This window comes from Rousettus aegyptiacus, unplaced genomic scaffold (genome assembly GCF_014176215.1).
Source record: "Rousettus aegyptiacus isolate mRouAeg1 unplaced genomic scaffold, mRouAeg1.p scaffold_m13_p_7, whole genome shotgun sequence".
In the NCBI taxonomy this organism is placed as follows: domain Eukaryota; kingdom Metazoa; phylum Chordata; class Mammalia; order Chiroptera; family Pteropodidae; genus Rousettus; species Rousettus aegyptiacus.
The window spans coordinates 68,251,708-68,270,244 of NW_023416310.1; the positions used below are offsets into that span (position 1 = coordinate 68,251,708).

General features: G+C 40.4%; 1 protein-coding gene across 9 annotated transcripts in view; it reads left to right on the forward strand.

The window, feature by feature from the left end:
- Nucleotides 1-18,537, forward strand: part of VWA3B (von Willebrand factor A domain containing 3B) — a 135,922-nt gene that overhangs the window by 64,834 nt on the left and 52,551 nt on the right. For 7 of the 9 annotated variants that reach the window (XR_004951973.1, XM_036224444.1, XM_036224443.1 and 4 more), the window contains 6 exons: nt 454-650; nt 5,342-5,496; nt 7,725-7,863; nt 8,921-9,052; nt 10,283-10,381; nt 13,478-13,660. Coding sequence is in view for 8 of the 9 variants with exons in the window: in XM_036224444.1 (XP_036080337.1) it covers nt 454-650; nt 5,342-5,496; nt 7,725-7,863; nt 8,921-9,052; nt 10,283-10,381; nt 13,478-13,660 (905 nt within the window). In the remaining variant the exon portion in view is untranslated. The remainder of the gene's footprint in view (nt 1-453; nt 651-5,341; nt 5,497-7,724; nt 7,864-8,920; nt 9,053-10,282; nt 10,382-13,477; nt 13,661-18,537) is intronic. The other 2 variants (XM_036224445.1, XM_036224448.1) reach the window with 1 other exon arrangement.

Here is an 18,537-nt window from a genome sequence, read left to right on the forward strand (position 1 = left end):
CACTTCCACATGACTTTTCCCCTTGAATCACTTCAACACATCTAGGAAGGGCCAGCAGATGCCATCTGCAGGCAAAGAATTCTGCTGATGCTTGGGGAGGTTAAATGGAGTGACTAACCCAAGCTAGTAAGTGATGGAGGCAGAACTTGAACTCAGAGCTTCTGACCCCAAGTTTCAGTCTTTCATGACACACCGCCTTGGTCTGTTGGGCATTTCCACCTGCGCATGGTGCCAGTCAACTTAGGTAGAGGGAACTGTGGGGTGAAAAGCATCAGATTCCTGCCTTCTAGTCTTGTGACCCAGCTCTCTACCAGTCTTGCTTTGGAATGCATACTTCCCAAAATGAATGTAGTTTAAGAGAGAACAGTTTTTGCTTAGTAAATACTGAGGTGGGGTGAAATACAAATGGTCTGTGTGATATGGATGGCTGATGAGCTGTAATTCCAAAAACAGAATCAGGAGCCACCTCTATTCAGAATGAATCAAATCTAGAAGACACCTGGGACTCTAAGAAGTGGCTGCAGAAATATGGCTTAAAAGCCCAGAAATTGTCATTTTATGATGTCCTTGCTGAGTGCTCCTTCCGCCACGCTGATGGAGTTGTTGATATAAAAACGAAACCTGAGAATGAGTCCATGCAGACCAGTGCGGTAAGTGACGAGCATCATGCAGGGCTGTGGCCTTCCCTCAGTGCCCGGGTGGGTGAGGCCTTCCTGAGACCAGAGCCCAGGGCAGGACCAAGGTTGAAGGCAGTGTGGAGGAAACTGAATGGGGTTTTCACATAGAAGGGTACCCCTCTACTTCCCACCATCCACAGTTCTGAGTTGTGCTTGTGGGAGTGGGGATCTAGTCTGAGAATGGTTTCTAGAGATAAGTGAATCATACAATAATTATCCATAAGCTAGAAGCCAGGCTTGTAGAAATTCAGGCATTATGCTTCTTAGAATTATTCAACAGTGTGTCAAAAGAGAAGCCCTTTGAGCCCCGATGTTGAGTGGAAGAGAGAAACTTCTGGTGAATATGCCCAAAGCAGACATTTCTAGGGTCCTCTTATATTGTCACTGTCTTAAAGATACATTAGTCTAGTAACTGCCAGCCAGTATTTAGTGAATTCATAGTAAATATAAAACCAAATTCTCTAAGGGGTTACAGCCCTGAAAGTGTGTGTATAGAAAACTTTTGAAAGCTGTAGTTTCATGGTGCCAGTGGGTACTAAAGGAATACAGCTTCTCAACTGGCTCCTAAACTTTAGTGCATGAGCCAGTGGATCTGAGGGGAGTGCCAAGAATCTGTATTGATAATGATGCCTAGATGAAGCGAAGCTACTGGTCCAGGGGCCACACTTCAAGAAACACCAATGTGTAGTACAGGACCTGGAAGACTTTCAGAGTTTAGAATTATAGAAAGAATACTTTAGAATTCCGGAAAGACTGAAATGTGTCACAATATGAAACAAAAAATTGGGATGAGAAATATTCTAAATGTGTAAAACTGAGAGAAAGCTCTTTTAGAAGATAGTAAAGGCCCAGGTACACACTGTGAAGTGAAAGCTGAAATGCCAGCAACAGAGCAGACAACTGGGAGTGGAAGTCAAGGTCCTTCTCAAATGCGGGCAGCTTTACATATTCCCCAAGGCTCTGACTGAACGTCAGGATTGCCACTGAGAAGTCTGTCAAGTCAAGGTGAAAACCCAGTCTCCGCCACTCCTTGGGCTGTCTGGCCACAGCGTTCCTTATCCTCTAGGGAAGGGCTCTTTCCTTTGGGGTATAACAGCTGCAGGATGTTGTGTTTTTGCCCTCTCACTGCCGTATGTTGACAAAACTGCAAGGAATAAAATATAAAAATCGAATTAGAAAAATGCAGCACTGACGAAAGACTTGTTTCCTGGTGCAGACACTAGGACAGAATAATTGCTGCATTACAGGGAAATCTCATTTGTTCGTTTCCTGGCCCAGTACAGTCTTCTGATTTTGTGGAATTATTCAGATATGTCATTAGTTCAGGAAGTCATTCATAACTAAATTTTTATTTTTAAAATGCATTAGGCCCTGGATACTGAAAAATATGATTCCCTGTCCATTTGAACATAGCTTACTGTGACAGTGTGGTGGTACACTTAGGCCTATCTCTAATACTGATTTTTCTCTTTGTTCTTTCTTGACAGTTTTAAATGAAATTTTATGGGGGCAATTTGACAAATCAGCTACAAATGAAAAATTTTACCTCAAATTTCTTGTGCTAATAGATAATAATACACTAAAGGTTGAGAAGTATATAGTACAGCTGTCCTCTTTTACAGTGATGAAAAAGGGACTGTTTTTTTTACTATTTGGGGCTACATATCTGAAACTGGATTTATGACTAAAATTGTTATGTGTATGAGGTAGGGAGAAACTGAGGCTGTGAAATAGGTCAAGATCCCTCCCACTGGCCAGGACTCCCTAACCTTTTAACTCTAAAAACTGGTTGATAGGTATGGATATAGGAAACTCTACACCTATGACAAAAAAAGGCCTTGCTGTGTAGTATTTCTAAGATAAATGACCAGGTGGGAAGAGGAGACAAAAATATATTTCTAATTAGGGAATTTTAGGCATCTAGTAACTTAATATTTTGGGGCACTCATGAAGTCACATTCATGGTTGTTTATGCTGCTTGTATACAAAGCCAGCCCTGATGTTCAAAAAGCCACTCTAGTCTCACTATTTATTCCTCTAACAAATATTTATTGAACCTTTACTATGTACTCGGCAGTGTGGTTTGGTGGAACGTGCACCAGATTTGGAATGAGAAGACCTAGGTGCGAATCCTATTTCTACTCATTACTAATTATAGAATAGTGAGCAAATAATTTAACTTGTTTGAGTCTCACATATCTGAAATGTGAGTGGTGTTAAAGTTCAAATTAAAAAATGCATGTCTGAGCACAGTGCCTGGTGCTCAGGAGACACCCAGTAGATGTTACCTTCCTCCTTCCCGTTATTACAAACATTGTGAATCAGAAATGGACATTTATGGAATGCCCATGTGCTTTAGATAAAAGGTGAATATTTGTGCTCTCAAGGGAAAGAGTCTTAGGGCCTCAGAGAGGCTAGGCAACTCACCTGCCATCCAGGGTTGAACTCAGCTCTGCTTTGCTCTCACATTGTGCTTTTCTTTATCATTCTGACACTCTGCTGCCTGACATCTGTATTCACATAACTTGTGGTCTGGTGTCTTTCTAGTTGGGAGTGCCCAAGGCACAGCTAGGAGATTCCATATGATGGGGTCGAGAGTAGGGAGAACTCTCTTGGATGCTATCCCCGGGAATCGGGTGAGAATGAGAGTGGGCATCCTTCTCTTTCCATCCTTGCTCTAAGGTGAAGCTCTGGTTCTCTCTTCACTGCCTGGGCCACAGCAGGGCCGATCTCCTCGTGCCCTCAGCCCTGCTCTCACCCGTCACTGGACCCCTGAATCTCATCCCCGTGTGGCTCTGACCTCCCTTCCAAGCCTCCTCCTCTAGTTCTCCCTGACTCCTAGAACCCCTGCACATGCCCTCCAGCGCTAGAAGTCATCAGCAACTCCCCTAGAACCTCAGGTGGTCTGAGATGTTTCCTTCACTTGCTTGTCTGGGTTTTCTCTCTTGAGAATACTAGTTTTTCTCCCAGCGTCCTGTGGCCCAGAGGTGGCTTCCTCGCTCCTCTTTGCTGTTTCTTGATCCTTCTGCCTTCTTCCCATGTCATCAGAAAATATCACCCGCTACACCTCCCGTGGCTGTCACCTACTGAGCCCCAGGTCACCTCTGTCAATGCTTTGTCATGCCTCCGACAGTAAACTTCTGGCTCACTGTCACTAGCTCCAACTGATTTAAGTCTTAGTGATGTCAGTCACATGAGGATGGCACATCCCTTACCCTGACCTTTCATTTTTCCAACATCCTCCAACAACTCCATGTCTCCCCTTTCTGTTGTAGGCATAACCTTGGCCTTGTAATCATAATCCACTTAATCGATTCCAAGGATCCACTATCTGACCACTTTTTTAGGTCATTTTCTTTGCTGCCCTAATTCCACCAATCTTTCAACCCTGCTGGGATGTATAATTTGTTTCTACCACCTTTTCTCTGTCCCCTTTATCCTCAGTCCTTCTCATATGTCCTCAACTATGTTTTCTCTCACAAAATCTCAACCTTAGTTAAATCTCGGCTTTCTGCCTTTTCTGCTTTATACCTATGCAGTTGACTGCAATGGAAGAAACTGGAGAAAAACACAGTCACAATGCCTGGTTTCACTTTAAATCCATGACTTCTAACTTCAGGTGGACCTTTTGTGCTGCCCTACAATCTCACTGTGCTCTCCCAATCCACTCAGATTGTCTACCTTCTTCTTCCTCTTCAAGCTTCAACACCTTCACCTCCATGCTCCCTGTCAGCAGGTGACCTTGCCTTCTATTTCACTGAATGTGAAAGTGAACATCCATGAACATCTGCCTCCACCTTACAAATCTCCCATTATCTGCACCTGTATGTTCTGCTCTTATTTCTTCTAGGATGGCTATACTGTCCTTGCTTCTGCCTAAGGCCAGCTCCTCCACATGTTCACTGATACCCATTTGGTCCCTCACTTATTCTTTCTCCCTTTTATATTCCACATCATCAATATTGCCCTCATCTCCAAACCTTTCCCATTAGCAATGCAAACATGCTGTTATTTCTCTCATATTAAAAATACAGCGTTTGACCCCTGTTGCCTCTGTCTGTACCTCATTAACCTCATTTCTATTCTCCTCTCTAGAATTTAACTCCACATTCCCCCTCTAAAATTCTGTGATTTCCCCATGTTCTTTTGAACACACTCTAGTCAGGCAAAGGCCCCCCTCCACCAAAACCCGCTCATACCTGAATAGCTAAATCCAGGTGTCAATTCTTAGTCTCTTTCTTAGTTGACCTAATATCGACATTTGATATTGTTGGTTACTTCCTTGAAGTTTTTTTACTTGCAGAAAATATATGTCCATGTTTCTTCTTACCTCACTGCTATTTTTCCCTCAGCCTTTTTTGTTACTTCTTTCCCATGTCCCCAACCTCTAAATGCTGAAGGTGCCATCCTCAGACCTCATCTTCATTCACACTCATTGTCTAGGTGTTACCCACTGGATACACTATCTTCTCTGCGGTACAGATGGGATTGTGGATTTCTTTCTGAGCATCATTTGTGACATCTAGCACAAATAGATCAGGCACCAGTGCACATTTGGTTGAACCGACAGTTAAATGAGTTTACCTTGGAGATGGAGATGCCATCTGGAGGCTTTTCTTCTTTGTATGGTTTCTGAATGGCTCTGTCCTTTGTCCTTTCCTTAGGAGACCAATAAGAAGACAGTCCATGCAAAATACTGTAGCAGATTTATCCACGCTCCCTGGAAGGATGGGAGCTTGGTCCATGTCTGCATCACCAAGGAGACGTGCACATGGTACAGTGAGAGGATTCACGCAGTCCTGGCCCAGATCCAGAGGAGGTTTGTGTGTTTATGGGAGGGTACAAATGATCTAGTCTCTCTTGAGATTCAAGTCTGCTTAAACTCTTGGTAAAAGCTTAACCAAGAGAAATGACCAATAAGCGTATTAAGTCAAGTTTACCACCTGATGGTCTGCCAGTGGCCTCTTTGTTAATAACAGAGAAGGGTGTTTGTGTTCAGGTTCCAAGCTGCCTTGGTGCCAGTGCAGACTCTTGAAAACAACAAACAAAGGTTGTGTATCATTGGGATGGCTAAAGAGAAGGCTGCTGCCCATGTCTTGCATTTCTTGTGGGCCACAGGTATATTGAGGCTGTGTTGCACCTGTCCTCTGTACTCTCGAATATTACATTTCAGGACAGCTTTAAATGTGACATATTTTAATACAATTCAAGAATATATATGTATATATGTAGTTTAGAAATCAGCTAAAAATAACTTCATGTGATCCCTTTCAACTCTGCTGTTTCATAAAGTCTGGTGATGCTAATGAATCTGGTGTACTAACACTGTGACTTCAACTTTGGCCTTTATGCTTTTACCTCCTGATGCCAGGGGACAATTTTAGAGCACAAAGACCAAATCTATTTAGGTGCATGGGCTCTGAAGTCAGATAGAGATGGATTCTAATCCAGCTCTGCCACTTGCTGTGTGACCTGAGACAAGTTAGTTAGTGTTTTTGTGTATCAACTTCCTCATTTATACAGTGGGAATAATAGTGTGCCATTTATTAATATGTTCTATGGATTAGATGAGATACTAAATCTAATGAATCTAGGCTAGTACTCAGCCTGCAGTAGCCACTTGGAAATGAGAGTTTCCTCCCTCCTTGTGTGTTTTCTGTTACAAAGCCACAAGGTGCACAGCCTTGTCTTCCCCCATATTAACTTTCTAGAGCCCCAGCTCCTCAGAACCCAGCCAGTGATGAATCACTCAGATAAAGTAAGCCTTGTATGTGGAATCTCCTTTATTTATACTTTCACAGTTGACTTTTTGGGAGAGTAATTTGGATTTCAGCTCTGGGAAAAAAGATGCTGTTTAAAAGATATTCTGCCTGGCAGCTGCTGGGTCTGTTTGACCCACTCCTTCCACCAGGTGTCAAGGCTCGCTGCGAAGTTTTCTCTCCTCTATTTCCCAGAAGACTTTGTGGCAAACTGGTATCATCTCTCCCGTAAATGTTTGTAGAATTCATCACTGAAGCCTGGAGTTTTTCTTTGTCAGAAGGTTTTTAACTATGTATTCAATTTCTTTAAATGCACATAGAAATTATGTTGGTAATTTATGTTATCTTCATTTTCTATCAGTCTGGCTAGAGACTGACCATTTTATCCATCCTTTCAAAGAACCAACTTTTGCTTTTATTGTTTTTTTTTTTCTCTATACAAGATTTTCTTTCTGTCACTGTTTTTACTCTTATTTTTTTGTTTTCTTTTTCCTCCTTACTGTGGGTTTAAGTTTCTTAAGATGAATGCTTAAATCACCTATTTGAGACTTTTCTTTCTTTCTAATATAAGCATTTAATTTTATAAATTTTCTTCTGATTGCCACTTTAGCCACCTCTCACAAGTTTTGATATGTCATATTTCAATTCATTCAATCCTCTGTATTTGTCCTACAAATTCAAGCTGTCTAGGCCTTGCATAACTCAACTTTCAAATAATTTTTCCTTCTGCACTTCCCCCTCCCCCAGGCTTTGTGTGTAGCCTTGCACTTAATTTACATCCTGTCGTGGGAGCCTGAGCCTTGATCCCAGAAACAGTCCTGTTCATACAGCTACCTGATGCTTGGTTGTTATAGGGAGCTGGGGTTATGTGATACTGTCCATAAACTTCAGAAATATGCTGGCATCACTGGCTAGACTGCATTCAACATGGCTGGGAGAGCAAATGGCCTGAGTCAGAGCTGAGGGCTTCATATTCTCAGATGACTGGCAGTAATTTACTTTTGGCTTTGAAACCCAGTACTGAATTGATTTTTCTGACCTATTGATTTTCCTACTTTTGTTTTACTTAGATTGATAATGGACAGTGGAGGGGGGGCTGATGAGACAGCCAGCCTAAATATAGGACTTTCCACAGAAACCCCTCAAAGTGAGTAATCGACTCACAGAAGATTGTGTGTAAATAATACAGCACAGCCCTGGCCTCCATACACGTATCAGTCAGTTCTTAGGAAGATGCTCTTGTTGCCATGGGCTCTACCCATTCACTTGCAACCTATTTCCTGCCTAGGATTAAATGGCTACAGGATGGGAGTCAAATCCTTTTTGGAAAAGTGCGCAATGATTGCATCTATGTCCTCATTGATACGTCTCACTCAATGAAAGACAAACTGGTCTTCGTGAAGGACAAGATTATCCAGTTCATACAGGTTAGATGGAGCCGTCAGTTCATGCATTTGTGGGCCTGTGTGTATCATGGGTACATCTCCACCAATTGTCACTGCCATGGTCAAGGGAGGGGAAAAGGCGAGTTTTGAACACAGAAGTCCACAGGAAAGCCATTTAGTTGAAAGTTCCCTACTGCCGTTAGAGAACCTTCAGTTCTCCTTTGAAACCAGAGCTCTCTTCAGCGGATCCCTTCTGTTAACGCATGCATTGCTTAGGGGATTTCTCTGTCCGTTGCTTCAGGTTTTCTTACTCCTGAAGCCTGTGGTGTGCACACACTTCCATGGTTTTTCAGGTATGCATCAGCTCAGCATTTGAATGTGAACTTCAGCGTTCATGGGGTGCTGTGTGCCCTGGCCCCAGCACTGAGGTGCGGGAGGCAGGCAGGCTGGTGGTTAGGAGCGTCCCCTTCTTACTGCACCTGTGCTGCCTCTGAGTTGTGGGTCCTGAAGCTGTGGCCCACATTTCCTAATTTCGAGTTTCCACACCCAGAAGCGAGGATTGCTGGTGGTTCTGATGTGAGTATTAACCACAGGAAATAATTATGAGGAGTGTTGACAACTACAAAACACAGCTTCTAATTTGGTAGACCTCTGCTGGAGAAATATGGGCTCATGGAAGGCAAGTGAATAGATATGTAACAGAATAATGGCCTCACCAAAAGGAGGGCGACCTAAATGTGACACTGTGTTGGGTTTTCTTTCCTTTAAACATGTTGTATTTAGTGTGCATATTTGGTATACCATCAATATCAGCATTAAAAACATTTAATGTCATTATATATATAAACTTATATGTATATGTGATATATATAATATATTCTTCTACATATTTACACTTGTAAAGATTTAGTAGCCAAACTGTGTGTAAATTTTACTTAAATGCCTTTTGTACTAGAAAAGACTTTCTCTATTGAATATAATTTTTAGCTTCTAGACTAAAAACATATCATAGTGATTTAAATTTATCAAAACATGACCTGTCCTAAAATTTTATTTCATTTGAGTGGTTTTATGGTTAAATAATAATTGTCTCTTACAGGAACAGCTGAAATATAAAAGGAAATTCAATTTTGTGCAATTCGATGCTCAAGCAGTTGCTTGGCAGGAAAAACTTGTTGAAATTGATGAAGATAATTTGAAAGGGGCTCAGTCATGGTTGAGAGACATTAAGGTAAGATGGAGGGGGATCTGGGAGAACCAGCTTGGCTTGATCTCCTGCTGAGGTTGTCAAGGCAGAGAAATCCTTGAGGAAGTGCTTTGAACGCCAAGCATGGTGGTGGCTTCACAGAGTCGCTCACTTGTTTACAAAGGTTACATTAATCCAGTCCCCTTAGTGTTTTAACTGCTCCTCCTACAGGTGTGGAGGCTTTGCTTTTCCCTTTGTCCTTCCCCAGCTGTCCCTAAGGGTGCCATGTTCAAGCCTTCTCTCCTCTTCCCCACCACACACAGATTAAGACTTTTGTTTTGCAGGGGAGACAGGAAGGGCCTCTGTGGAGATGTATGTTTTGCTCTCCCACTGTCATGGATCATGAAGGGGACTCCCCGGGACTCTCCCTGTCTTTTCTGTGAGCGCCCTGTAGGGTCTATGGTGGCAAATCCTTGGAGAGAATGCAGACTCCCCTCCAGTCTTGGCCTCCAGGCCTTTACCTGTCACCAGTATACACCTGGGCAGCCCAGTCACCCCAGCCAAACTCTCCTTATGAGTGGCTTGGCTGTGTCTTGCCCAGGAAGCCATCACTTGCATCATGCCAGATTTTGCAGGTGCCCATCTCCCCCATATTTGGGGCCAGTTGGTTACCCTGTGACCTGAGCACTCTGATGGGTGTAATAGCAGTCATGTGCTTGCTGACTGGCTGACTTTTTTAAATCGTGAGTTTCAGAGTAACATTCTTGCCAGTGTTCTGCATCTCTGGGCAGAAACTGCAGTAGGAGTTTTTAAAATTTGCAGTTTCTTTGCTATACGTGCAGATAGCTAGTGATGTCACATTCGTGTCTGCCGAATTCTGGTTGTCACAAGTCAATCCTGGTTTGACACAAACCTGATCCCTTCCAGGGTGTACTTAGGCTACTTAGTGAAGCTGTGCTGACAGCTGAGTGAGCAGTAACTGAGTTAGTGCTTCTCACAGAAACACACAAAGATAAAATTGCATGAAGAGCTCTGCCATCAGGACAGGAAGTCTATAATCTTGGCTTCCTGAGACCGTCAGAGAGAGGCTCATGGCACACCAAAGTTTGGTGTCCTGGAATTACTGGGCTTAAATTATTATCTCAATATAATGTTAATTTACCTTTTATTTCACAAGTACTTTTTTTGGGGGGAAGCAGAAAATAAATAACGTTTGAGGTCTTTTTTTGAGATTCAAGTGTGTGCTTGGCTTCTTTTTCTCTGTCTTCCCTATAGATTGGAAGTTCCACAAACACTCTAAATGCCTTGCAGCTTGCTTTTGCTGATAAAGAAACACAAGCCATCTACCTTCTGACAGATGGCAGACCTGATCAGGTACTTATCAAAGTTGGGGACAAAGAGGGACTCACCAGTGTTCTGAAAGTCAATGCTGAGAATGGTTTTGGGGACCAGAATGGTTTAGGGGAACTTTCAGTTGCTGTTGAAAAGCTGTTGGGAGATATTTCCTTACCCAGAACTGAGGTGAGAAAATACACAGAGGAATCCCTTTGTTTCTCCCCTGAAACACTGAGGAGAATTTATGTGACCATGAATGTCATCTGGTTAATGTGACACACACATGCAGGCCTGGAAACCAACCCCATGTAAGGAGATCTCTGCCTTCCAATGAAGACTGGTTTGTATTTTATTATAAACTAAGAGTGAGAAGACTCTTTTTGATTTTTTTCCTTTGGGGATTCTGAATCTAAACATGTCACTGCACAACATCCTTGGTTTTACTCCTAATTTTAACTTAGTAATCATTTAAACAAAAGCAAGCCTTTCTAGTGGAATGCTCTTTGTTTTGTTTAACCTGACTGGAAAATATTTGAAAAGTTTTGGTGGTGTCTGTTCATCTTCTTTTGAGCTTTGTGAATGGAAAACTAATGCACTGAGCATTATGTAAATACACAGACTTGCAGGCCAGTACAATGTGAATTAACTGCCAAAGTGAATTAGTACCAACTTGTTTCCTTCATCGTGAGGTATTTGCTTGTGAAGACAGCTAGGCAATTAGTATAAAATATTCTATGTCCAATGGTTTAGGGCTTAAACAGCAAAGCAACTGGATTTTACTGCAGCATGATTTATTATGACAGACAAGTTCTATGTAAAGTGAAATTTTATTTGGAATGATTTTTTTTTATCAATCTCACGGTACTTTCTCTGTGAAAGCAATGTATATTGTGCCCTGCTCATATTCTGTGTGTGGTGTCAAGGTTTGAGGCTACAGAGGTGAATAATATCCCTGCCTTAGGGAAGGTGACATTGGGGAATATGCTAGATATATGGTTAACTCTCACATGATGTGAGGAGTGGTCTTGCCTATGCCATGAGATGTCTCAGAGCACAGAGTGGTGTATTCTGCTGTGCATGAAGGAGAGATGACAGGCCGTTTCCACTGAGGAGGGGACATTTCAACTGTGTCGGGAAAGAGGAGAAAGAATTTTCCAAACAGAGACGATTACTGGTATCCTGGGCAGAAGGAACAGAGAGGCTGCTCTGAGAAACAGCCTGAGAGCAAGGCAATGATGGAGAAGTGTCAGGGCGGAGGCTCGAAGGCTAGGCTGGGGGAGACTGTGAGGTCCTTGAGTGCCACATGGAAAGGGCGGGCTTCTCCACAGTGGGGGCTCTCCAAGAAGCAGATGGTCTCGTACATCTATATTTTATAACTCTGCCTCCCTAGTGCCAGGGAAAGACTAGATCTGGTAAGGGCCCACCTTGGATAGCAGCAACAGAAACAGAGACAAGAAGACTCTTCAGAGATGAGATAATAAAAGTAGCCTCAAAGGACTTGGTGACCAATTTGGCAGGGGGAAGAAGTCAGCATGAGAAGAGGTGAGAGCAAGGGAGAAAGGGGTCAAGATGACTGATTTTTGGTTATAATGATTATGTTATTAACTTATTTAAATTCAAAGAAGGAGCAGGTTTGGAGATTGCTGGTAGGGGAAGCTGGGCTTGAGCACCTGGAGTCCATGGATGTCAGAAGCCCCAGAAATCTGGAGCTGGCATTTGGGGCAGATGTGGGCTGGAGATTCTAATTTGAAAGTCATCTGGACAAGGGGTCTTTTTCTATTTAATAAACTCTTACTAAGTTTATTGCAATTTATGAAATCTAAACAAGCATACAAACATAAGGAAGAAGAAAACTTAAATCACTCGTAATTCAATTTTGTGTTTGCTTTTTAAAAAATCTCATATGCATGAGGTTTGTTTCATGAGAAATGTTTTGGAAACATTCTCAATGACTGCATCATATTCCATGAAACTTCTGTCTTAAAAACTAAATTTTTATTTAATTTTTGGATAGTAATACATTTTCATTGTACAAATTACAAAGGTACAAAAAGCTATATAGAGAAAATTCTCCCTCCCATTTCCTGTTTACCCATGAAGAGGCAACGTATATTACCAGTTCCTTGTATCTTCTTTCAGAGATAGTTTGTTTGCAAGCAGATATGTATATGTGTGTGTGTATCTCCTTTTAAAATATACAAATGGTAGCAAGCTACACACAAAATTCTGACCTTTAATAATAAAATATACCTTGGAGACTGCTTAATATCATTTCATAAAATGCCTCCTCAGCTTTGATAACTGCCTGCTATTCCATCACACAGCTATTTAGCCATGCACCCTATAGATGGACATTTAGCTTGTTTTCTATCTTTTTGTTACACACAATGTTGCACAAGTAACTGTGCACATAGATTATCTTGTACACGAGTATGTCTAAGAAGTAGACTCAGTCAAAAGGCATATGTTTTGATAGATACTGGCAAAGAACTTCCAGAGGGGTGCACTGGTGACACTCCTGCTCTCAGGGTATTGAGAAGGCATAGTCTTTCCAGAACTACTTCACAAGATGGTTATAAGGACTGACCAGGATGTTATACCCCAACAGAGTGCCCAGAACACAGAATGACACTTAATGGCCCTTCATTCAATCCATGGGAGGCACGTTGACCATGGCTGACTGAGACTGGAGACTACTCTTTTTGTGGTGATCTTGGGATGCCACATCAAGGTCCAGTGCCCCACTCTGCAGAATCCTGGTTGCCAGGGTGTTCTACTCATGGCTTCCTGCTCTATGCATAGCCTAGTACTTAAGAGCATGAACTCTAAGTTTCGGTGCCCCGAAAGCTGATTGATCAGTTAGCCAAATCTTTCTCCCAGATCGTTTTCCCCACCAAACTGTGACCCCCGCAGAGGGAAAGGGCTGTGTTATTGGTCTATCACTGTCTGGTAGTGTTGGCTCTGCTCACTGAATTGGATTGACACCTTTCAAAGAAGCCACTCACTGCTATGCAGGGAAATACAAGTTGAGGATTTCACTACCTGAAGTAAACACTAAGGGTTTTTACACCTTATTTTTTTGTTTTGTTCTCTCTTCTCATCTCCCATTTCCTCCCTCAAAATTTATTATTTCAGCCACCTGAAATGGTGATAGACCTAGTCAAGGTTTTTCAGAAAATTCCTATTTATACCATCTCCTTCAATTACAATGATGAGATTGCAAATGGCTTTTTGAAAGAGCTTGCTTCCTTGACTGGAGGAGAGTTTCGTTCTTACAATTTTGGCTTCAAGGATCCCTGTCCTATAGAGCCTGTTCAGGTAAGAGCTTGATGAGCTGAGAATAATGTTCGCTTAATTGAACGTTTGAGGCTGGAGGCCCATGGACAAGTACGATAGTTGTAAAAACAATAGCCACACAGACAATTAAGTTGAGCAAGTGAATCACTTAGTAATGAGTGTACCAGTGTTTCTCAAAATGTGGTCCAATGACCACCTGAGCTAGGACATTTGTGAAAATGCAGATTCCTGGGTCCCACTTCAGAGCTATAAATTGGGGTCTAGGCCTAAAGACCCAAGAATCTTAATATATTTTGTTTTTCTTCTAAGCTTTTTTATGGTGGAAAGTTTCAAATATATACAAAAGTGGAAGAGTATATGTACCCCCATGTACTCATCAGTCAAATTCTATAGTTATCAACATTTGGCCAAAATTCAGGAATCTGTATTTTTAACATCCCTCTCAGGAGGGCCATATATGGCATTTGTTAACTACTGCTGTTTATAGACATTTGTGAGAAACTTTCAAAAAATCCGGGAGATAGGGCATTGTCTTCTGACTTCTTAGACTATATAATAACCATCCGACCCTCTGATAAAGCAATTTTTTCTAAAGAGCTAATGAGAGAAAGGAAATCGGATTCTTTTCTTTAATCCTCCAGTCTTGGCCTGAGGGTATGCATTTCAAGAGTGCCCTTCTAATGAATGCATTTTTTATCTTATTGTCTGTCCTGCAAGGTGACTTTAAATCCGGGACAAATCAGGGTACTGATCAGTGCTTGCATGTGAGGGAACTACGGGAATCTGGGCATGGATCATTCCAGAGAGTTGCAGGGAATGGTGCTCTGAACTCACTCGGAGCTGGGAATAGTGACTACTCCCATAAACTAGACTGGAAACCTTATAATCCCATAGGCGTTGGTAGAGTATGCAGAAGGGTCTTGCCTCAGTACTGGAAACAACCTAATAAGGCTGCAGTTCTGCCCAGAAAATCTTAAATGGAAGACCTAAAAGGATCAAACTGTTTCCAAGGAACTTAACTGCATCCCTGAACAAACCCTAAGAATAATTATAAGAAAGCAAAAATATCTACCACCTAACAAAATAAAACTGAAATTTTCTGGCATCCAACCAAATAATATCAGGTATGCAAAGAAACATGAAAATACAGGCCTATATTGAGGAGAAAATTCAAATAGAAAAATTAAGACATACATATAACTGCCTCAGATGTTAGTGTGAGCACATTAAAAGTTATTGCAATTGCATTTGATATGCTCAAAAAGTTAGGGAGAGATATAGAAGATAACAAGTAAGACACAAATCAAACTTCTAGAGGTAAAAACTATGATGTATGAGATGAAGAATGCACGGAATCTGATGAACAGATCAGACAGTGCAGACAAAAGATTGGTGAACTGCAAGGCACCATAGAAACTATCTAAAATGTGACAAAGAGAAGAAAGAGAATCAAAGCCAAAACAAACAAAAAGCCAGCCATCAACAAGCTGTGGAAAATTTTCAGGTAGCTTAATAAATTTGTCATTGAAGCAACAGTGGCCAGAAATTTTCCAAATTGGATTAAAACTGTAAACCTGTGGATCAAAAAGTCAATGAATACCAAGCACAAGAAACATGAAGAAAACCACATTAAGTCACATCAGGATCGAACTTCTCAGAAGCAGTGACAAAGAGAAATCTTAAAAATAGGGAGCAAGAAAACTTATTCTGCAGAGGAACACAGTCAAGGAAGGCAGCCAATTTCTTATCAGAAACAATGCAAGAGAAAACATGGTAGAGTGACATTTTTAAAGTTGAAGGAAAAAGACTGTCATTGTAGAATCTATACACAGTGAAAATATCTTTTGAAAAGAAATGTGAAATAAAGACTTTTAAATATATATAAAACTGAAAAAATTTATCACTAACAAACTTGTAGTACAAGAAATGTTAAAGGCAGAAGGAAAATCATACCACACGGAAATACAGATCGACACTAAGGAATAAAATGCAAAGGTTTTGGTAACTGCATGGGTAAATATGTAAGTTTTTTTCTTTGTTATCTAAGTCTAATTATTAGATAAATTGCTGGAGGGATGTCCAGTCCCAGCAATAACAGAGTAGCCACATTCCTCCTAGGTCCTCTGTGTAATAGCTAAAAAGTCCTGGACATAACACAACAGATAAGCATAAGAAGACTCTGAATGGTGGAAAAAAGTAGGTGGGATGCCTGGAGACCTCTGGACTTAAGGAATGACATGGCAGTGACTCCTCTGGGTTTTGTTACTGTTTCCCATATATCCTAGATAGGGTACTGCAGAAGCCTCCAACCTCATCTTTAAAAGGCACAGACAAAAAAATGATTCAAGAAAAGCCTGTTTCCCCTAGCCAAAGGACCAGGAAAATGTTGGCCTAAACACAGTAAACTTTTTGGCACTATCTGCTCTACTCCACCTATACATCGATGGGACAACAACACCCCTTTCTCTGGGAGTTCTATGGAGCCGAGCAGGATGCTGATCTTCCACACTGCTTCCCTGCCCCATGGAAATAAGTGACAACAATCCGATACCCTGACTGGGTGGTATTCATATAGCTGATCAGAGAGCTGAACTTCCATTCCCCACGTGGTGGAAGGAGATGGTGATGCTCTGAGTTCTCTGCTGGAATAATCAGTAGGACTGAGTGGAAAGCTGATTCTCTAAAACCCCACCAGGCATTACAACAAATCTGAACTAATTTAAAATAATTGAAATCACATATAGTTTGTTCTCTGACCATGGTGGAATCAAACTGGACATTAATAATGGAAAGGCAGCAGGAAAATCTCTAAACACATGGAATTTAAACAACAGAGCCCTAAATAATTCAGAGGTCAAAGAGGAAGTCTCAAAGGAAATAAAAAATATTTAAAACTGAAGGAAGATAAAAACACCATGTATCAAACTATGTGGGATGAAGTTAAAATAGCATTGGGAATAACATTTATAGCCCTAAATGCTTATGTTGGAAACAAGGAAAAGTATTTAATCAACAGTCTGAGTTCCTGCCCCAAGAAACTAGAGCAAGAAGAGCAAAATAAACCCAAAGCAAGCAGGGGGAAGGAAACAATGAATAAAAGAACATAAATCAATGAAATTGAAAATAGAAAAAAAAAATAGAGAGAATCAGTGAGACAAAAACCTCTTCCTTTGGAGAAAAAAACCTTAAGAACTGATAAAACCTTTGGAAGGCTGACAGAGAAAGTGAGTATTCACAAAGCACTAATATCAGAAATGAAATAGAGGACATCACAATACATCTTGCAGTTATTAAAAAGATAATAAAGAAACACAATGGACAACTTTGCACTCATAAAGTTGATAACTTAGAAAAAATGGTTCACTCCCACGAAACCCACAAACTACCAAAACTCAACCAAGATAAAATGGACAATGTGAATAGCACTAAAATCATTAAATAAATTATATTCATAATTTTTAAACTTCTGAAAAGGAGATATTAAGACTGAGATGGCTCTGTGGGGAATTTTACTAAGTAATCAAAGAATAACCAAACTGATTTATTTCAAAAAATAGGAGGGATCACTTCATAATTCATTTTATGAGGCTCTAAAACCAGATAGACAGTATAAAAAGAAAGAAATCTACATACCAATCTCCCTCATAAACAGAGATGCAAAATGCCTCAATGAAATATTAGTAATCTGAATCCAGCCATGCATTAAAAGAATTATACTTCACGACAAAGGGGGATTTATTTTGGATATACAAGGCTGGTTAAACATTAGAAAATCAATTAATGTAATCCAGCATATCAACAGGCTAAAGAAGAGAAAACATATAGTTATATCAATTGTGCAGAAAAAAGCTTTAACCAAATCCAACACCCATTTATGAAAAACTCTTGGCAACATAAGACTAGAGGGGAACTTTTTCATTGTATGTCCTCCTAACACCTACAGCTAAAGTCATATTTAATAGTTAAAGAATGATTAATTGCCTCCTGAGATCAAGAAAGAAATGGGCATCCATTCTAATCACTGTTACTCAGAATAATACCAGAAGCTTTATTCATGTCAACAAGACAACAGAAGAAATAAAAGGCATACAAATAGGAAAGGAAGAAATAGAACTGTCACTTTTTCAGGTAATGTATTGTCTACATAGGAAACCCCAAGAGATCCACACCAAAAAACCTTGTTATTAAGTTAGGTCAGCAAGGTCACTGGTTACAAGATCACTACACAAAATTTAATCACATTTTAATAAAGTAACAATGAAATTGCAGAAGTCAAAATTAAATAGTGAATATCATTTATAATAGCTTGAAAGAAAATGAAATACTTAGGTATACACTTTAAAATATGTACAAGATTTTTATGCTGAAACTTTAAAAATGAAGAAGTAAGAAATAAAAGACTCAACATATTAGAGATGTCAGTTACCCCCTTATTTGATCTATAGATTTAATTTAATTTCTATCAAAATCACAAGAAGTTGTTTATAGATATAGTCAAGCTTATTCTAAAATTAATATGGCAAGACATAGGACCTAGGAAAGCGTAAACAATCTTGACAAAGAAGAATAAACTGGGAATAAAGCTTACTCTGTAGCTGTATTAAGACAGTATGACTTTGGGGGAGGAATAGACATATAGACCAATGGACAAGAATGTAGAATCCAGAAACATACTGACACAGTATGCCAAACTGATTTTTGACAAAGGTGTAAAAACAATTCAGTGGAAGAAAGAGAGACTTTTCAACAAGTGGTTGGAGCATTTGGACATTCATAGGCAGGATAATAAAGCTCAACCTGCATCTCTTACCTCATGCATATATTAACTCAAAATGGATCATGAATTTAATGTAAAACATGAAACTAAAATGTATAGAAAGAAATATGGGAAAAAGTCT